This window comes from Physella acuta, unplaced genomic scaffold (genome assembly GCF_028476545.2).
Source record: "Physella acuta isolate Inbredline_101_S28 unplaced genomic scaffold, ASM2847654v3 ptg001668l, whole genome shotgun sequence".
Taxonomy (NCBI): domain Eukaryota; kingdom Metazoa; phylum Mollusca; class Gastropoda; family Physidae; genus Physella; species Physella acuta.
Window position 1 is genome coordinate 31,450 of NW_026733181.1, and position 22,412 is coordinate 53,861.

The window sequence follows — 22,412 nt, forward strand, 5'->3', positions numbered from 1 at the left end:
TAATGTGATCAGCAGAGGCGTAGCGAGGGGTGGGGGGCGGGGGGTGCAGACCGCGCCGTGTGACACCATTTAGGGGGGTGACACCAAGGCAAAAAATAGCAAAATATATAGAGAAAAGCTTGCGGGGGGCGTTGCAAATCGAAAGTTTAAGGGGGGTGCAAATCGAAAAAATTGAAAGTTTGTCCCCCAGGAAGTGTCGTTACGCCTCTGGGGGGTGACACCATTAAGTGCCGCACCGGGTGACACCAGACCTCCCTACGCCACTGGTGGTCAGCACTATGCCCAGCCGCTTTTGCTTCCCTAACACGAGTCAGGTACCCATAAGAGCTGGGTAGACTCAGGTACGTATTACAGACTCGATTCCAGCATCAAGATACGAGCGAATCCGATTAGATTAAATGAATTACTTTTGCAAAGGGTCTAAGTGCTTAGGTTCTAGGCTAAACGAACTTTTATTCAGATAGGTTTAAAGGATAGCTTATGTAGCTGACATGGAATAAAACTGTGCATTTTGTTTTTTAATTTTTAATTAACTTTTCTATTTATTAGAGACTTTTAAAACAATTTTGTTTTTAATTTGAGTATGATCAGAGGCGTAGGGGGGCACCCGGGTGACACTATTTAGGGGTGACACTAAGTCAAAAAATTGAAAAAAAATGCCAGTTCCATTAATGTTTTAATTAAAGTTAAATAGTCTTTTAAGTACAAATCGACAATTATTACCAGAGGGTGGGGTGACACCATGACGTAAACGTGCTAACTAAAGAGAAAGCAATGCCACATCCAACCTTTTAAGCATTGCATATTCTTGAAAACCGACTCAACAAATGCCTACTCTGCTCTATTTTGTTCTTCGGACAACGGGCAAGCCATATGGTTAAAGAACACTTCGACACCCTAAACTCTCGCATATGCAAACTTACAATAGATACAAACATGCTCAAACATTTTGTAACAAAACACCCAAGGGCAGTGGTGTCGCTAGGTCGGGCGTTACCCGGTGCGGCACTTCGTGGTGTCACCCCCCCCCCCCCCCCCAAGAATATATATATATTTATATATATATATATATATATATATATATATATATATATATATATATATATATATATATATATATATATATATATATATATATATATATATATATATATATATATATATATATATATATATATATATATATATATTTCTAAATTTGTACTTAAAATTATAAATGAGATAGGCAAAATAGTATTTTTCGTCTGAAAATTTGGCAATTTTTGGCCTTGGTGACACCCCCTAAATGGTGTCACCCGGTGCAGCCCGCACCCCCCCCCCCGCCCTCCCTACGCCTCTGCCCAAGGGCACTAACTTACAAGTGCTCGTATTGTGAGGATACAGAATCCATATTTACCACAAATAAACAGCTAAAAGCGCACCTCAAAAGCTGGCGCACAGACAACGAAGCAGCACATAACGAAGTTTATTGTCGACTAGACTCACACAACGAAGTAACATGTCTACAGAAATGAAGAAGACTAGTCCAACCAGCAATAAAATATAATTGCAATGTTTCAAAATGACAACCTACTAACACCTTAAGAGCTTAAACTATTGGGAACTTTAAGTATTAAAGCCAACATGTTTATTTAATTAAAAATATTGTTTATCTAGTAAATCTAGTAATTAGACTCACTAAGCAATTACATTAGTGTCATGTCTTTGAAATTGTATCAGAATCAAAATGAAGTTTTTAAAAAATTGTGAAGTGGACAAGGAAGTTGTTTTTATCGACAATAGCTGGACATTGATAAAATGAGTTGCGTTTCACTCATAAATATAAAATACGCAAAATTCTTAAAGGGTTTCTATGTTGTAATTATTTAAAAATAATAATTCTAAAATATATACAAATAGCAAATAAATATTTCTGTACAATGCTTTAAAATGTATCCTTATTTAAAAAAAATGATAGATAATTCAAAGCTATTTAGTAATGCAATATGTTTCTTTTCCTTCCTGTCATAATTGGAAACTTATGTTTTTTTCCCTTGTCATATCTTCGAGTGTAAGATGGGAAGTAATTCATTATAATTAGACTTAAAAAAATGCTTTTCAAAAAGTTTCTTAACACTTGTATGAACATTGTGTCTGGTCTGATCAAACAAATGTACAAAAATTCATGCTGATAGTGATATTTGTTTCCTTTGTGGGTTGCGTTGGTGGGTGGTTATATAATAATGAGGGGGGAGGGATGGTTATATTCCCATCCCCCATCCTAGTCCCATAAGGGTCCGTGTCATCGCCTGTAACTATCCTCGTATTCAGTTAATGATTTTTCAATGGATTTTATTACTAGAAAATGCCATAAACTTGTGCTTGAAATTATTTCCCTTGGTATTAGTATTACGATTGGCCCCTGTCAGATGAAATGCGCAGTGACCTCGTTACCAGTTGCTTTACGTTATGTAGACCTGTGCTATTTTTGTTTTGCTACGCACAGGGCGTTCATCATATATATTTTATGATGAGTGAGCAATGTGGTTAGCCACACGGCCCTCACGACTAATGTGGCTTAGGGGCCATCCATAAATGACGTCACGCTTTTTTGGACGATTTTTACCTCCCCCCTCCCTTCCGTCACATTTTTTTCACGAAAAGCCGACCCCCCTAACATAACGTCGCACATCAGCCTACGACCTCCCTCAAAATTGCGGTTGAATTTTTCTTAAAATACGATTTTTTTTTCCAAAACTCTGTCAACACAGAGTATTTTAATCAATTCCTATTACAATTTATTAAAACATTTTTCTAAAACGCGAAATAACGGCTAAAATTCTTTTTCTAACATTGATTTTTTATGATGCAAAAGTGTGACGTCACACCATCTGAACCCCCCCCCCCCCCTTTCCCCTCATCACACACCGTCACAAAATTACAAACCCCCCCTTTCCCCCCTACGAGTGTGACGTCATTTTTGGACGACCCCCTTATCACTTGATCAATGAAGTAAGCCACACGGCCACAGTGTTTAGCCACACGGCCACAGTGTTTAGCCACACGACCACAGTGTTTAGCCACACGGCCACAGTGTTTAGCCACACGGCCACCACGACCAAGATAGTCTACCACATGACCACGTGAAGTTAGCCACTCGATCAATGTGGTTAGCCACATGACTGCAGAGTTTCTTCCAGGCATCTCTTCGGGGGTCGGAGCCCCCCCCCCCCCCCCAGAAGAAAGTCTACCCCCCCCCCCCCCCCCCCCGAACGAGATGGAATTTATATAGTAAACATACACTTTTACTAGTGTCCGCCCCCCCCCCCTGAAAAAATGTTTACCGCCCCACCGAAACTATCAAGTGCCCCCCCCCCCCCCCGGAGAAAAAAAGTCTGGAAGAAACACTTCATGACTGCCACCATGAGTATGATTAGCCACACAAGTACCCGCTCCTCTCCCCTTCCCAAAGGCATTTGTATTTCTTTCATCATCATCATTGATTGTAAAATTAATTATGCTTACTTTACTTAAAAAAAATTAAAACAGGAAATGGCGTCATTGACTTCGTGCCGGAGTACGTCCATGAAATGACCGCCTCTGAAAGCACACTGGACAGCGCCAAAGAAGAGTTCCAGTTTCTGGACTCAAATGACGATGGGCTTGTGACCGGTGAGTTCAACTGGAACATTGAGGGGGGGGGGGGGCGGAAGAGCGGGGGGTGGTCATAGTGAACTATTGAATATCATATGTAGTAGAGTGTGATGATTGGGGGAGGAGGGATGGGTGACAGAGATAACTAATGATAATTTTGATATGTATACAATTTTAAAAATCGGAATGATTAGAATTAGTGACTGGTTTGTTTCGCATAATTAAAATTTGTGTCTGTCATGTTTTGCATATCTAAAATTCGTGACTGCTTTGTTTTATATAATTTAAATAAAAGACTGTTCTGTTTTATAAGATTAAAATTTGTGAATAATCTTTTTTTATTTAATAATGGAATTAGCGACTTTTCTATTTTATATAATTAATTTTAATGACTTTTCTATTTTATATAATTAAATTTAATGACTGTTCCTCTTGATAAAAATGGGTGTTTTTTTCACGTGATAAAAATTGCTTTCTCTAGAAAAAGAAATAGTGCGCATGAGCGAGGCTTTGGACCAATCGCCGGAAGAGGCGTTACAGACAGCTCAACTCCGCTACATGCCGGCAGATGTGGATAAGGATGGGAAGCTTTCGTTCGATGGTGAGTGACCATGATGGTATGGGCAGAGGGGTAGCGACCCATCCCGGCGCCCGGGGACAAACTTTCAATTTGGCGCCCCCCCCCCCCATATATTCAAAATGGCAGCTAAAATGAGCTTATTTTGACACCCCTATGGTCGGCGCCCGTGGACATATGGGTGGAGGGGGAAGGAGCTTAAATGGTTGGAGAGTGGAGGGGGCCTGTATGGTCGGAGGAGTGGGGAAGGGGGGTGGGGCGAATAGGTTAAATGAAATTTAATAATAAAAATGACATTAAAAATAGGTGTAAAGGGTTTATTACAAATGTAGATAAGGATGGTTAGGTTTCATTTGATTGCTAAAGTTGCATGTAATCTTTCATTTGACTGATACGCTTTCATCTGACTGCTACGTTTTTTTTAACGCTGAAGGACAAATGGGGGGGGGGGGGTGGTTGCAGAGTTTCTTTCAGGCATCTCTTCGAGGACAACGCCCTCTTCCCCCCCCCCCCCCCAACGAAATAGAATGTTATATACTTCAAACAATGTCCGCCCCACCCCCGAAAATTAAATCACCCCCCCTCCCGGGATGTTCAAGTTCTTTCTCCACTTCTGAGAACAAATCTGAAAGAAACACTGGTGGGTAGGTTAGTCAATTGGACCTGAAGAGATGGTAGGGGGGTGGGGGGGGGGTAAGATGTAGTATGGTTAGTTAGGCAGGAGGGGGGTTGGGTAAATTAAAAGCTACTTTCAGGCAGAGGCGTAGCGACCCTTCCCGGCGCCCGGGGACAAACTTTCGATTTGCATCCCCCCCCCTCGTACTTTCGATTTGCACCCCCCTCGAACTTTCAATTTGTTTTTCCAACCCATTTTGGCGCCCCCTGAGGTCGACATATGTCCCCCCTGCCCCCATCGCTACGCCTCTGTTCAGGGTAGCTATCAGCAGGTGCGGGAGGGGTGTAAACAAGCCTGCCAGATCATAACATAGCTGCGGCTCACAATAAAGATGGGAAAATTTGGAATGTAGTTGTGCTTGAGTTGAGCCATTTCAGTAGAAAAGGGGGGTGCTGTTTTCAAGTGGTCATTAATCTGAAACTGACCGTAGGCGTGAGTCTGTTTTAGTTAGGGTTTGAAGATCGGGGTCGTGAGTAAAATGGTGAGTGTCGATGTTCAACGATGAAGGGGGCGGGGGGGGGGGGGGGCGACGTGTTTTAAATGTGGTAGCCGTTGAACTATAGGGGCAGCTGACGATTATTTATACTAGGACTGATTCAAGGTAGTACAACAGATAGAGAACACAATATTTTTAAAGTCTGAAGTTGTTTTGTATTTGACCCACAATTCATAACCAATTCATTAAGCCTCTGTGGAAAAGACTTGGTATTTTGTTTACTTAGCTCATTTTAAATAAAATTTAATTAAGATGAACACATAATTATCTTAAGATTCGGCTGCATGTAAACGATGTTGACAAGGTCTTGCGAATTTCATTACATTTTGTTTTGTTAATTCGCGTCCATGCGTTACTTTGATATATCTGCGACCACATTTGTCAAGCATCCTCGTTGTGTTATATGCCAGCAAAAACAATTTTCTTGCCGGTCGATTTTTGGATTGACATGAGCAAAGTTTAATAGATTCTGGTTCATAATACTCTACATAATGTGTACATATTGGATGAAGATGAAAAGTGCAGGGGGTCTGAATATAGGACGATAAACATTTAATATTCTATGGGGTTGGTAGTGTGGAGAATTTATCTGAAGTAGATTATGTCCTACTGTTGTGCAGTCTGAAGTAGGTGTATATCCTCTTATGATATCTGAAGTAGGTTTCAGAGGCGTAGCGACCCCTCCAGGCGCCCGGGGCGAACATTCAGTTTGGCGCCCCCCTCCCATATATATATATATATATACATATATATATATATATATATATATATATATATATATATATATATATATATATATATATATATATATATATATATATATCTGTGTGTGTGTATGTGTGTGCGACAGTCTTGAAAAAAAAAAAATTACGCTGTATGATTGTTATTCCCTAAAACTTTACTCGAGGATAATAAAATTCCCCTTAAGATGCATTATCCATTAAAGTTGATGATTAGTAATGTCAGAGAAAAAAATTGTAGCGGTGCTAAATCGTTTAGGACAGACTTTTTATATTTTATCTTTGGAACAGTCTCTTTTATGATATAGTATATATTTGGATTATAAGTTTGTAAGATTAAGGTCTAACAAATTATTGTTCCCATTGGAATATTATATGAGTATTTCGTTGACTGGTTGATTGTATAATGAAACACTGCGATTTTTGTTGGTGAAAAAGCGCCCCCCCCCCTTCCCACCATCTTGGACAAAAATGGTAGAGCGGATTTTAAACGTCACTAATTCTTATTTTTATGTTACACAATCGTAAAATACGCTTTAGTTCCAAGGTTCTTTTTTGAGTGATATGGGTTATTTATTCCTTAATTTTTCCGATTTTAGTCTTCGAAAAATCGCCCCCCCCCCATCTAGGAAAGCTGGAAGGCAGTTTTCCCCTAGCTACGCCTCTGGTAGGTTTATGACCTATTGTTATCATATCTCCAGTAGGTTTAATGTCCTGTTTAGCAGTAGGTTTTATGTCATGTTGGTATGCTAACTGCAGTCGCTTTCTGTCCTACTGTTGTGCTATCTAAAGTAGGTTTACGTCCTGTCAGTATACTTTCTGAAGTTGGTTTGTGTCCTACGTTTATGTCCTGTTATGCTATCTGAATTAGGTTTATGTCCTGTTATGCTATCTGCAGTAGGTTTATGCCCTGTCGGTATGCCTACTGCTAACCCTAAAGTCTGGAATTCAAATCCAGGTTCAAATCCATAGAACGTCCCTGAGTTTATCCAGCTTTAAAGGGTACCCAAACTCAAATTAGGGAAAGTAAAGTACTGACCACACTATCTTTTCATATACCAAGGTCATAAAAACAGGTGAACTCTACTTTTGAACCTGATAATCCTTGGAACAGGTGAACTCTACTTCACCTGTCCCAAGGGTTATCAGGTTCAAAAGTGAATTAAACTCCCCCCCTCCATCAAATACCCCCTGGACATTTACCCCCATATTTCCCCCATGTCAATTACCCTCCTCGGGGAATTACCCCCCCCCCCTCCCCACACAAGTTAGAATCATAACTTTAAGTCAAATTCTATACCTATAGATAACCTTTATCATAACCTTAAGAAAAAGACCACAACCTAAGTATTCACCTCAGCCTAAAAACTTAACACAAAACCTTGACCATAACACTAACCGTAATCCTAGCTCTGATCCTAACCATAACACCCAAACCCTAGCTGTAAAGCTGTGTCCTGGGAGAGGGGGGGGGGTAATTGACACAGGGGGCAGGGGGTTAATTACTCTGCCGGGGGGGGGGGAATGCCCTGTTCCCCTGCACAAGGTCTAAGTTTTTTCAGCATGCTCTCTACAGTTGGTGTGATGTCTTGTTTTTATCCATCGGTTATAATAATATGTCTATGAGGTTGATATTTGCATTTAAATTATTGGGGGAATGCCATTTACTGATTAGCTTAATTAAGCCCTAGAAATTGATTTGTTAACTAGTATTTTGCACAACTTTCTCAAGAAGTAACAGAGTGAAAAGGAAAGTCAACTTTCCATAATAAACCTAAATTGTTTACAAAAATTGATACATCTAATTTTAAAGTGAATTATATTCCTATTAGATCTGCTAAACAGCCCTAATATATTAACCTATTTCTTTTACTTTCAGAGTTCAAGGCCGTCTACAACCTGTAGGAAGAAATGCTGGTGCATTAGAGCTTTTTAACTTGTCAAAAATCGCTAAGTGTTGTCAGCTGAATAATGGTTGTTTTTTAAACTTAATTTTAATAAAATAAAGCTTCATTGTTTAATGCATCATCCTAACATTTTTGTACAAGATTCGTAGGAAAAACGGTATTTGATGGACCTAATCAAGATGAAAAATAAGTTTAAATTTATTTTTTATGTAACATTTAAGTAGCAAAACATTGAAAAGATTGCAAAAGGGACGTAACTCATTTAAAGGCTCTTGTTATGGTATTAAAAGTATTTTAGAAATAAAAATGTGAACTTTTATAATTAATACAATCATGAAGTAACAAAACCATTAAAGAGAAAATTTTTAATTTAAACAAATAGAGAACATTAACATGATATCAATTTAAGGTTAATCAAGACTTCTCTCACTCTCCTTTCAAAACCACACAACTATTTTAAAAATACCCTGTGAAATAAATGCAAATTCTAACCAAATTAAATACTGATAAACAATGGAAATCAAAATGTAAACTACCCAAAATATTCTAATCAGTATCATAAAAAATAATTTTAAAAAAATAATAAAATGAGTTTGTGCATGGTGATTCAAAACAGGAAACTTATATAAACAAATGTACTAGACTTCATAAAACACATTATTTTTGAGAATTGATCATTAAAGTTTACTGTGGGTTTTTTTTGTTTGTAAACATATTTACAGGAATTTACACTTTGTGTATTTAGTAGAGAAAATTTATAATTTGATTAAAAAAATATTTATTAGAAAAAATTACTTTGTAAAAATTTAAATTATGGACGGATATATTTATTGTTGTGGCTATGTGCAAAATATGTATCAGTAAAAAAATAATTATAAAAAAATGGGATGGACGAGAGTCAAAACATTTTTGAAAATAAAAAGTTTGAAGAATATACCTAGTTTTGTTTTAGGATATGAGGATTAAAGTTTTTTCAATGATGTTTAATGTTGTGTGCTTTTTTTCTCAGAAGAAATGAAATGTTTTTTTTTTAATTTCACTCTTATAGAAATAGAAAAATATGATTATTTTTTTCACATATAGGGTCATAAAAATATTTTTTTTAAAACTTTAGAATTTTTTTTTCTCATTTAAGTTTTTATTTACTGAATTAAGAAATGGACAAAGTATCCAAAGGTGCAAGAAACCCATTATGACGAAAAATCAGAATTTCAGTCATTTTTTTCTTGCGCATTTCCCCTTAAAATAAAAGGATTTTGAAAATCAGCTGGGTGTTGGGTGGGACATGCTAAGTTGTGTATGCAGACACACAATCAATTTATCAGAAATTTTATCAACGACAGCATATTGACCACAACTTTGAAAAAAAATTACTTCCAACATGCTTGGTTTTAATTTATTCAACAATGGTGGTCAATTTATATAAATATTTTTATAATGTTTTAGAATTTTGACAATTCATTGAGGAATTAAAATAATACATAAACAAAAGCTAAATAAAATAACATCAGGCAGGAATTGAATTATATACAAAAATGAAATCATTATCTGTCCTTAAATGCAGTTTCATCAGTCTCCAGTAGCATAAAATTCAATTCAGCTGAGAAGAACATTTTAAATCTTCAATACAAACAACAGCAATTACAATCAATTTTAACAAAAATTACACAGAATAAACACATTTAAAAAAAAAAAAAAAATTATAAATTTAATTTAATAAATTCATAAACATCAGCCCAAGTCTTGTTAGTGGATGTGAACCTCGCATGCTCTGAAAGAGACAACGGGGCTAAGAATCCATGAGATTGATTGCCCACATACTTCACTGTGACTGAGACATTTGCCTCCTTCAACCTGGACGCAAACAGCAAACCGTCATCACGCAAAACATCATACTCCGCCACAAGTATAAAAACGGGTGACGACTTGGATAAATCATCAGCCAATAGCGGGGACATAAAGGGGTCAATGACTTTAGACTCCACGACTTTAGAGATCTCATCACTGTACGCTGTTGTGTACCTGTCCAGGTTGCTGGGTGTGTAATGTGTTTTAACCAGCTGCGGTAAAAGGTTCTCCGAGGTGTAGAGTGAGTAGATGGCTCTCTTGATGGTGGGGGTGATGTGCTCATTTCTTTCTAAAGCAGAGATGGTGTCACTGCTGGCGTGAACACCCAGGTAATGACACCAGAACTCAATCATTGCTCTTCTGCATCAAGAGTTTAAAAAAATTTCATTCAGTTTTGTGTATGCACTACTAAAATATACATGGCTTACTTAATTTTAGTAAACAAAGATATGAATTCAATGTCTATAATCAAATATAACACTTGACACTAATTTAAAAGATGAGTGTTCTAATCTAGTTTTATCTATAATTTTTTTATTAATAACAAATCCTGAGGAATAGAATGCCTAAATAAAATAAATAAAAGCACCTTCCAACAAGAGTGTCTTTAGCATTCTGCCTATATGACGGTGTGTCAAATGTAAAGGCTTGCATAGCAGGCTGCAACAATATCTATTGGAAAATAAATCAATGAAATCATTAATATTTCAACAAAATTGAATTCAGTAGGATTATTTCCTTAATAAAGAAAATTTTGTTAAAGCCTAAAATTATTCTTTTTTTACCAAGATAATTTTAATTATTTAGTAGTTACTCAAGTTATTTATGCCAATGTGTCTAGTTAAAGTAAGAAGAGTACCTGGAGTTTTACAAAGGGAGTGTACTCTGGGTCTTCTTCTGAGAGACGAAAGGCAACAGCTGCAGCTAAATTAGCCCCTGTTCCATCACCTATGGATTATATGGTTTATACTTATAGAAGTTTCTTTAAAAACTGGACTTCCTCCAAAAAAAATTAAAAAAAATAAAATAAAATTGGTCAACGCTTTATTTCATCAAATATAAGATTCCCAGGTGCATGACATTACCCCCTAGTCATTACCCCTTTGATGAATAGCCCCCATGTCAAGCAAGCTGCGTGGTGATTACCCTTTATTGAGAATATTGATTGTACATATTAGTTAAGCAATAAAACCTGGCATTCTATAGAATGATTGAAATAGATTGGCAGAATATGTAATCAATAATGTTTTAATGTTTTAATGTTAAGGAGTTAAGGGTGAATTTGTAATTGACAAAGGTGGGGGAGGGGGGTGTGCAGTACTTTTGGGGTGGGGGTAATTTATCAGGGGCAATTAAAAATAGATTTAGTCCTAAGGACTGAAGCATTTAAAAAGAGATGTAGTCTCTGAACATTTGAGGACTCAGTCAACACATGAACCACTTACAACCAGCTCATGTGCTTGAAATAACACACTGCTTATCACTTTTGTTTATCTTTGAATCCTGAGCTGTAAATAATATTTACCACTAGCTACACCCAAACATTTTTGCTTTTATACACTACAAAGAGGCCTAACATGACATTTTAGGATTAGAGGATTTAAGGATCAGAACATAAAAGGTTATCATATTACTTGACATATTCTCTTTGGCTTGTTGTACAAACAACAACAAAGGAAGTGGTATACATTTTCAGATGACATATTGTAATGATGTCAAGACTAATCTACCCTTGGATTGTGTTTACAGTGTCTCAGTGACAAATTTATTGGGATTATTTTTAAAAAACTCACAGCAACTTGAGATTTAGGATTTTTTTTTTTAAAAAAAAGAACAATTTGGCAAATATTTAAATTCATTTCATAGTAAAAGAGAAATCTTAAGGGGAAACAATTCTAACAAAATTTTAAAAAGTAAATCAAAGTACACTTTTCACATATGAAGGTTAAAAGGGAATACTTTGACATTTAAAAGAAGTATATGGTCAGTACTACACCCAGTAAACTTTACCCTCCCAAAATCAAGACATGTAGGCCTATGCTTCAGAGATTGGCAGACTATTTAATGTCATACATTCTAGACCCGAGGAACCAAACTCAAATCATTCGGGCTAGCAATTGTTCACTCTACCATTCGACCACACCCTCACATCTAGTAAGACCCAAATATTGAGAAAAAAAAATGTTAACCTGCTACAGCAACTCTTGCGGGATCAACCCCATATCGTCTACCATTGTGTAGGACATACAGGGTGGCCTTCAGACAGTCATCAAATGGTACAGGGTAGGCAGATTCTGGAGACCTCCTATAGCTGTCAGTATCAGACAACATGAATTACAGTTTCATGCAGCCATAGTGTTAACCTCAGCATGCACTAGATCACACTACTCAGGCTGTTAAAAGAAGAGCTGTTAAAAGAAGAGACACAGACTGTGTTAAGTGATTGAAGCTTAGAATTTACATTTATTCTACAAGCATTGATTGGGAAAGCATATTGTGCAGTAGAGCACTTGACGTAACTGTTAAGTCTTGAGTTTGAATCTTGGGCTTTTATCTGTAGGATGTACCTGAGTCCACTCAGCTCTGATAGGTACCCAACTCATGTTAGGGAAAGTTAGGGTCATTAAGCCTAGCACTGACCACACTAACATTTTTTAAGCTGTGGTCACAGAAACAGAGGAACTCTACTTCACCTGATCTATTTATTTAGTGGCTTATGTAAATAAAGGCGTGCAGTTGCAGTGTAGGGTACTCTATAAGAAGGCCACAGTATTCTCAAACTAAGACCAAAATTTGTATTTTAACAAGAAATATATTAAAGTTGAAACCAGCTTAAAATTAAATGGCCTAGATACCAGCAGACATAGATACCAGCTCAACTAGTCAAAAAGACAAGGAAATTTTTTTTTAGAAAAGTAAAAAAGGAACCAATTGTATCCATTTTAATAGGCAAATGAGGAATAAGAGTTTTTAATCTAGTAATAAGGTGGACACTGGGATGGTTGTAGTAAGGTGGACAATACGATGGATGTAGTAAGGTGGACACTGGGATGGTTGTAGTAAGATGGACACTGGGATGGTTGTAGTAAGGTGGACACTGGGATGGGTGTAGTAAGGAAGGACAGTGGGATGGGTGTAGTAAGGTGGACAGTTGGATGGTTGTAGTAAGGTGGACAGTTGGATGGTTGTAGTAAGGTGGACACTGGGATGGTTGTAGTAAGGTGGACACTGGGATGGTTGTTGTAAGGTGGACACTAAGATGGTTGTAGTAAGGTGGACACTGGGATGGTTGTAGTAAGGTGGACACTGGGATGGTTGTAGTAAGGTGGACACTGGGATGGTTGTAGTAAGGTGGACACTGGGATGGTTGTAGTAAGGTGGACACTAGGATGGTTGTAGTAAGGTGGACACTGGAATGGTTGTAGTAAGGTGGCACTGGGATGGTTGTAGTAAGGTGGACAGTGGGATGGTTGTAGTAAGGTGGACACTAGGATGGTTGTAGTAAGGTGGACAGTGGGATGGTTGTAGTAAGGTGGACACTGGGATGGTTGTAGTAAGGTGGACACTGGGATGGTTATAGTAAGGTGGACACTGGGATGGTTGTAGTTAGGTGGACACTGGGATGGTTGTAGTAAGGTGGACACTGGGATGGTTGTAGTAAGGTGGACACTGGGATGGTTGTAGTAAGGTGGACACTGGGATGGTTGTAGTAAGGTGGACACTGGGATGGTTGTAGTAAGGTGGACACTGGAATGGTTGTAGTAAGGTGGACAGTGGGATGGTTGTAGTAAGGTGGACACTGGTATGGTTGTAGTAAGGTGGACACTGGGATGGTTGTAGTAAGGTGGACACTGGTATGGTTGTAGTAAGGTGGACACAGGGATGGTTGTAGTAAGGTGGACACTGGGATGGTTGTAGTAAGGTGGACACTGGGATGATTGTAGTAAGATGGACACTGGGATGGTTGTGTAATAAGGTGGACACTAGGATGGTTGTAGTAAGGTGGACATTGGGGTGGTTGTAGTAAGGTGGACACAGGGATGGTTGTAGTAAGGTGGACACTGGGATGGTTGTAGTAAGATAGATACTGGTATGGTTGTAGTAAGGTGGACAGTGGGATGGTTGTAGTAAGGTGGACAGTGGGATGGTTGTAGTAAGGTGGACACTGGGATGGTTGTAGTAAGGTGGACAGTGGGATGGTTGTAGTAAGGTGGATACTGGGATGGTTGTAGTAAGGTGGACACTGGGATTGTTGTAGTAAGGTGGACAGTGGGATGGTTGTAGTAAGGTGGACAGTGGGATGGTTGTAGTAAGGTGGACACTGGGATGGTTGTAGTAAGGTGGACACTGGGATGGTTGTGTTAAAGTGGACACTGGGATGGTTGAAATAAGATGGATGCTAGTATGAGATGTAATAACACAAAAGGGAGGATCCTACCTCACAGAGATGACTACAGTGTTTGTATGAAGCGCCAGCTGAGAGCATACAAGGTTATAGGAATCTGAAGAGCAAAAAAAAAAGGTTAAAAAATCCCTGATCATTATTAGCAACATTATTGAAATATTTAAAAGAAAAAACCAAAAACAAAAGCTGTGTTAGGAGCACAAAAATACAGCTCTAAGAGGTAATAACATTAGTTGACTGAAGGTAAAATAGCCTTGGGATCATTGAGCCAAACATGCCTGTTATATCTTAAAGAAAGAAAGATCTGCTTTTGGGCTCTTAAGTTTTCCAAGCAAACGTTAGATAAATATTTTATATTAGAAATTCATTTTAGACATAAAAAAAAATTATTTACCAAGTGTGAACAGGGTCCAGCCACCCCCATGTATATATACCAAAGCAGGTGAAACATCTGTAGTGAGCTTTGAACGATACAAACGAACTGGTATGCCATCAAAATTATGATTTTCAACCTGCAATTTTTTTTACAGAGACAAAGTAAAAGAGGATGTAGATCTAGTTATATTTTAAATCCAGATCAAAAGCTAAGAAAAATCCTACTGCTGAGCTTTCATGGCTACAATAATTATTAAATATTTAATTTTAGAAGAGGTACCTATAGGCCCACACCTATTTCTCCAGAAAAATTAATTAATCCTAATGAGTTACTGCCATTTGTTTTACAATTAAAGATGCATTCATTTGTTTTTAAATTTTGCTCACTAGAATTTCAGGATCTTCAAAGTTAGAGTCATACAACATCTCCAATTGCCATCTAAGCAGATCTACTGATGAGATACCAGTAATCATTGATAAGAATTCAGCCTGAAAACATAACAAGATAATAGTTTTTATTATATTTAAAGTATCTGCCCTTTGAAATAGAACAGCATAAAACACCACATACAAAAAGTAAAAGGAATATAAAAAATTGCGATTCTATACTAATAATTAAAGTTCATCAGTTATACAAATATTCAATTTTAAAACGAGCACTGTTTTGAATTATCAAAGAAAACAAATTACCATTAAGTTGGCAAATTTGAATGCAGCTATGTAGGTCTTAGCTAGCCATGGATCTTCTAGATCTTCAGGCACTGTGCTGTACAAGTGATTTGCCAGGAGCAGCATTGTTACTGCACTTAACGCAGCAAAAGATTTTAACAAACCCATAATTGTCCTGAACTAGGGAAATATTTGAACAGGACAGTTTATTTAAACTATTAGATTACAGGGGTTGGGCGGGAGGGGGGGGGGTGTTCATTCATAAATGACATCACACTTTTTGAGACGATCTTTATAGCCAGAATTTGAACATATTTTTCCAAGCTCAGTTAAATTTGAGTATATTAATCAATGTCTATTACTATTTATAGGAATAAAACAGTTTATTTAAAAATAACAGATAAAAGTTTTATTTGTAAAATTTGGTTTCTAATATTACTTTTTTTAAATGCAAAAGTATGTTGTCCTTTTTGGACGACCCCTTAGTTTTTAAATACAAAAGATATTAATTATTAAGATGAGCTGTTGATAGATCTAGTGTCTGAGTATTGCGTAAATCACAGTAGCAGAAATGGTAGCAGAATCTAGACTCTAGGTTAGATCTAGTTGAAGTTTAAACCAGTTTAAAGTAGTATGTTGACTAAGAGCCCAAAGTTATTTAGGTCCTATTTAATACTACACACAGACAGGTACTTGAATGAAATTCCTAATTTGTTTACATTTTAATTTCTTTTTATTATTTATTTACTACTTCAATCTAGATCTAATTAATCGTGTAAAGTCACAGAGTAAAGTATGTGCCTTAATTGTTATTAATTATTTAATAATTATTATTTAAGCTATTTATTAGGGCCTATATAAGCCCTAGGCCTATATAATATATAATATTAAATTATAATGGTAATCTATCATTCTAGGTACGTAAAATCAGCCGAGACTAGTAATGTGAAAAAAAGCTGACTCATTAATTTTTTTTAATTGTTTCACATTTTTAGGGGGATTTATGTTTTCAAAGTTACAAAAATGTTTCAAAGTTTCATTAATGTACCTGTTTTTAAACATTTGTATTAAAACTTTTGAGTTAAAAAAAAAAGACTAGCGATGTTTTTATCAGATGCAACCAAACTCATTTACTTTAGCAGCCATCTACTGCATCTAAGTTTTTTTGGTAAAATTATAGTTAGAGATTCAGGGGAAGCCACTCTAACTTACAGATGTTAGCAAATCTTGCTTGCAAACACTGCTGTTTAAAATTAATATCTGGCCTATATTTATATATTTAGCCATTGATTTTGGTTTATTATTCAGTAATCTATAAGCCTAATATTTGACAGAAATATATCACAATACACTTCTATTAACACTTTACTTCTAGCACACTACTAGCCTCGGCCGATTTTACGCACCTAAAATGATAGATTACCAATTATTATTATTTAGGCCTGTATCACAGTATGTGCCATATGATATAGACTCTACTTAATAACTTGTAGTAATAAGTAATTACAGCTGCACTACACTAAAAAAAAAAATACTAAAAAAGGTAATCTATCGTTTTAGGTAAGTAAAAATCGCCAGCAACTAGTAATGTGAAAAACAGGTGACTCCTTAAATTTTAATAATTATTTCACATTTTCAGGAGGATTTATGTTTTGAAAAATACAAAAATGTTTCCTTGTTTCATGTATGTACCTGTTTTTAAACTATTGAATTAAAACTTTTCAGAAATAAATGAAGACTAGTGATGTTTCCAATAGATGCAACTATAGTCATTTACTATAGCAGCCATCTTGTTTATTTTTTTTATTGTAAACTTATAGTGCAAGATTCAGGGGAAGCCACTCTAACTTACAGATGGCCGCTTTTTATATAGCAAATCCTGCTCGCAAACACTGCTGTTTAAAGTTAATTTCTTGCCTATCAAATAATAGGCCGATGCTAGCCGGAAAAAGATACGCATGCGCAATGGAGAGAAACTATGACTTTCCATCGCGGCGATGTTTTTGATGGTACTGCGCATGCGTGTGTTTACAACTGCAGAACCCTAACACCAACCCTATTCCCTAACCCTAATCCCTATCCCTAACCCTAATTCTAGCCATTGGGGAGAAAAATCTTCTTCCAAGTAGTCACTTCGAAAATAATATTGATATATTTATTTAGCCATTGAATGATTGATTTAGGTTTATTATTTATCTATATTATTATATTTGACACACATATATCACAATATGAATATATTTCTATTAAAGCCTTGACAACGAGGTAACTTTTCCGTGTAACTACTAGAAATCTAGATCTATAGAGTATAGAGTCATAGACTATAGCCGCGGGCGATTTTAGTTACCTAATAAATCTAGACTATCTAGATTTCTAGATCTAAATCTAAATGTCAATGTCCTTTTAAAACTAAAAAAAAAAGTAAAACGTCGGTAGAAATTAAATTTTACTAACTAGATCTAGATCTAGATCTAGAGTTTATATATAGATCTAGTTAAAATTAAGTAGTGTAATAAAGTGATCAACTAGATCTAGATTATAATTTTTTTTAAAGTATGTTGTTGACTTTGAGTGCAGCTAGAATCTAGAATCTAGTAACTGTAAGTAACTAGATCTACTTGAAAGAAAAAAAGTGAAAGTTCAATTAGTGGGTTTTCCCGTTTCAATAGGAGACAGCAATTTCCGGTTAAATTAAAATTTGGAATATTTCGCACACAAACCAGTAGGAAACAATTTTTATTTGACAGAAATAGATCCAATTACAATACTATTAATACAAAATAAAATATCATACACAAATGACCAATTTTTTAAAGATCAGTATGTTGGAATGTTGAAAATTTTTTTTTATATATTATAAGAATATTTTTTCAAATTACTTCCCATCTGAAAATTCAGAATAATTCAAGGGAAAGAACCTTTATTTATGTTCTAAAAATATAAAAAATATTCAAGTAATACAATAGCACTGAGCTTTATTATTTTTATTTTTTTTCAACATGTATATAAAATACAATGTAATAAATTGTGTATATGTTGTATATTTTAAAAACATTTTGTACTCATATTTGACTATAACTTAGATCGAAAGGGAAATGCTTTATCAAATATTGAATTTGTACATGTAAACATTTATGACAGATATCAATTGATAGCTCGTCGGTGAAAGGCATTTACGAATTTTGTGGATTTATAAAATATATACTTGTCAACAGTCTCCCCCCCCCCCCTCCCCCACTCCGGATAAAAAAAAGTCTGAATGAAACATGCTTTGAACATCATCTTTACTAAAAGACTCGATACTCCAGAACGGACCACATACAGCTACAAACAAAATCAGCCATAACCCACAGACGAACAAAGAACATTATCAATTGCATAAAAGCAGAGATCAAGAACTAGCCAATGGGTGGGGGAGAAATCTAACTGTAAAAACTGGGGTTTTTTTCTCATAAAAATGTCACAAGTGCCAAATTTATTAAGTAATAAAATAAGTAAAATGTATGTATATTATTTATGTATAAAAATGTAGTATAATGTAAAAACTCATTGTAATATGTATAACTAGTGTAAATAAATCATTTTCAAATAAATAAAGGACATGTCAGAAATAAGTATTAGCCTACTATTGTAAATACCAAAGCGAAGATAACATCAAACAGCGCTGGAAATTACGGTCTGTGTTTCTTCCAGACTTTTTTCTCCGGGGGGACACTTGATATTTTCGGGGGGGGGGGGGGGGGGGGGGGGGGGGGGGGGACAAATTTTCCGGGGGCGGACGCTGATAAAAGTATATATTTTCTATAAAAATTTCCATTTCGTTTGGGGGCGGTAGATTTTCTTCGGGAGGACTCCTCCTATCTTTACTCCCCCCCCCCCCCCCCCCCCCCACGGAAGAGATGCCTGGAAGAAACATAAAAAAATGTGCAAATATAAAACTACGTATCAGAAAACTGCGCAACAGAAAAAATGCACAAATTACTTACACTAATTCACTTTGATTCTCTCATATTTCGTGGAAAATGTTTATTATGCTTTGTACGTGTGGTGATTTTTTTTGAAGATTTATATAAATACTCAATTAAAAACAAAATCCCTTACGCACATTTTTGTGCTCAGTCATCAGTTGTTCATTTTTCGGTCAACGTAAATTAAATGTCTGATAAAAAAAAATCCGGGTTCAAGTCAGTGGAACGTTTTTGAGTTCACCCAGTTCTGATGGGTACCAAACTTACGTTAGGGAAAGTAAAGGCGGCTGGGCATAGTGCTGACCACATTATCCCTTCATTTGTCGAGATCAGGAAACATATGAACTTTATTTCATCTGCCCAAGGGATCTTTAGGTCTAGAGAGGAATCTCTACTTTACTATTCATTCTTCGCAATTTCAACTAGTGTAGACTTGGCCGCCGTTATTGTAGACGCGATGATTCGCAGTGATATTTCTTCAGAGCCTAGAAAGTTATAGGCACTAAGGGAAGTGGCCGGCCAATACACTGACAATTTACGGCGAATCGGACAATGGCCACACACGTTGGTCCAAAGTGCAAAATAGCAGTGGCGACACTAGATCGGGTGCCATCAAGCGAGGTAAATGATGGTGTCACCCCCCCCCCCTTCATAAAATTATGCAAATTCTACTTGGTGACACTCCCTAAACTTCTGTCCCTTATTATCTGAACTTTAATTTAAGTTCCCCCTTTCATCCACACCCACCCACAGGAGAAAAAAAAATTAACACCGAGGAATGAGTGGTATGCTATGTAAACTAAATTCGTAATCAAAACATGTTAAATGTTTTGTTTTTTGGAAAAAAATAAAAACATTCTTCACAACACATTGAAATAATTTCGCGCGAATACTCCTATTCCCGTCCATGTTTTTTATAAAAACTCCTTCGTTTAGCTATAGGCTTAAGCAAGCTGGAAGTAAAACCGGTTCTGCAACACATCAACGGTGGGCAGGGCGGGCTGCTGTCGCCTGCCACACGCGCACATCACGGCCCAGGTATTTTTTCGCCTATCTCCAGACGAACCTAGGCTATATTCGGAGTTGTTTAACGTGTGTTCGGCCCAAGTTCAAGGCTTAACGCAGACGACACCCAAACTTGTTATTCATCCAAGCGGCGTAACCCCACCCAGGGTTCATTCTTTAAATAAAAAAATAAAAAAGAAACACCGCAACCGCTCCTTCAATATGTATGTGATTAAGTGATCGAGTTAGTGAAATATTAAAAACTCGCATTTTACTTTTTAATTTAAGTGTGTTATTTAAAGAAGTGTTCACTGTTACAGCGGACTACTAACTATCAGGTGTGTATTCTACTAATGCTTTTACTGTAGTATTTACTCGTGTTGTGTGTCGGCGCCTGTTACACGCTGTGATTATTCAGGTTATTGATTTAATGTGCTGGCCGTGTGCTAGTACTGTGTGAACGGCCACTAACGAGTCATAAATAAAGCGAGCTATTGTCAGGTAGAGAGCATTGTCTCTGTGTAGTAGTTAAACGATTCATACCAATAACAGGGCTATTCTAGAAATCGTCTTTTAAGCATAATTTAGTAAGTTCAATCAGGTTATGTCAGTTAAATTTAAATAGAGGCACTGTCATAAAAAAGACATTCCTAGATCTACATCTTTCAGTATTGTAATAGTAATTCACGATTAATGCTGAGCTGCTGTACAAATATTGTTGTAACACAGCAAATTATTCAGCGAATTCGAGCGTTAATTGATAATTCAATGGATTAATTTAAAAAGTTCACAAACTATAATATAAATAATTTGTATAATCTTCATAACTACAATAGGTATAACGAGTGCTTGTACGGTGGGTATAACGTACGACAATTACGTCAATCCATTTTAGCGTTTTTGCAAGACTCCCCCCCCCCCACCTCCCACCTCCCTACTCCCTTCAAATTATAGCACAAAGTTCCAATAACTCCATCCTGCCCTTATAATTACTAGACTAATTATAATTAGGCCTAATTATTAAGAATTTTTAAAAATATGTACATGTTTACCCTGCGTCACATTTCACACCCCCCCCCCCCCACCCCTCACCCCCTCGCACGTAGTGTACCGTAAAAAAACACCAAACACCCCAAAATTCTTCTCTGAACGTGTGACGTCATTTTATGACAGCGTCCTTAAAAACTAAAACAAAACGAGACACTTTGTCTAGACGTACACAAAAAATGGTTTGTTTACTGTTGTGCTCATAGCACGAAGCGTCAACCACATACCTGGTTTATGTGGCTGTCACAGTGCCCCATCCAGTGTATTGTATACAACTTTTTTTTTGGTCGAGTTCAGCCCGTTACACAATCTAGGCGTGTCTGTGTGTTTGTTTATGAGTTGTTCCGTACACTGGCTATTAGGGCTCGTGTGCTTATAGAAACCCAACCCCTATTACAGAACAGGTTTCGGGTTTATGTAATACAATTTTTATTCTAAACCTATATAATGGCAGTAGGTTTGTGAAATATGATTCTCCTCTGTGCCTAAATAAGGACGGCATGTTTATAAAATATATTTTTACTATAAAACCATAAAGAACATGAGCAATTGTAGATACCTCTAACACCGCGTTTACACTTGCGACATGTTTACCATACATGTCTACTATACATGTCTAGGGAAAAAAAACTCGCAGCAAGTAAGTATACATGTTCCGCGGGGAAAATGTTTTCATATAACTATAACACTAACTTTTTGCGATTTGTTCCCCTAGGCATGTATCATATTAGTATAGGCCTACATGTCGCAAGTAAAATGTGGTATAAGTTCTCTGTATATGGACTAATTTAGCTGCTAATGCCAACATATCCCTAGCTATTACTATTACCCAAAACTGTGAAAACTGCTTTAAAAACATCTGCGATATTCTCTATATCCCAACTGGAGAGTGAAGCAGCATCGTAAACTTATGTTTGTGTCAGTGTCAGTTGTGTGAGCAGTACCGTGACATGTGTCAGTTGTGTGAACAGTACCGTGACATGTGTCAGTTGTGTGAACAGTACCGTGACCTGTGTCAGTTGTGTGAGCAGTACCGTGACATGTGTCAGTTGTGTGAGCAGTACCG

At 36.7% G+C, this 22,412-nt stretch overlaps 2 protein-coding genes across 2 annotated transcripts in view; one reads left to right on the top strand and one right to left on the bottom strand.

Moving 5' to 3' along the window:
* The window catches only part of LOC131929742 (uncharacterized), a 34,040-nt gene extending 25,077 nt beyond the window's left edge, over nucleotides 1-8,963 (top strand). Inside the window, exons 4-6 of the mRNA XM_059286089.1 lie at nucleotides 3,529-3,651; nucleotides 4,115-4,234; nucleotides 8,002-8,963. Of these exons, the coding sequence (XP_059142072.1) occupies nucleotides 3,529-3,651; nucleotides 4,115-4,234; nucleotides 8,002-8,027 (269 nt within the window). The 3' untranslated portion in view covers nucleotides 8,028-8,963. The remainder of the gene's footprint in view (nucleotides 1-3,528; nucleotides 3,652-4,114; nucleotides 4,235-8,001) is intronic.
* A 97-nt stretch (nucleotides 8,964-9,060) lies between these two features.
* Nucleotides 9,061-15,501, bottom strand: LOC131929740 (arylacetamide deacetylase; the record flags this gene model as incomplete). Its single annotated transcript, XM_059286088.1, is given in 8 exon segments — nucleotides 9,061-10,237; nucleotides 10,467-10,549; nucleotides 10,737-10,825; nucleotides 12,067-12,188; nucleotides 14,316-14,379; nucleotides 14,677-14,794; nucleotides 15,045-15,146; nucleotides 15,348-15,501. Coding segments are annotated over 8 exon segments (1,233 nt in total). The 3' UTR covers nucleotides 9,061-9,729.
* Nucleotides 15,502-22,412: the final 6,911 nt, after the last annotated feature.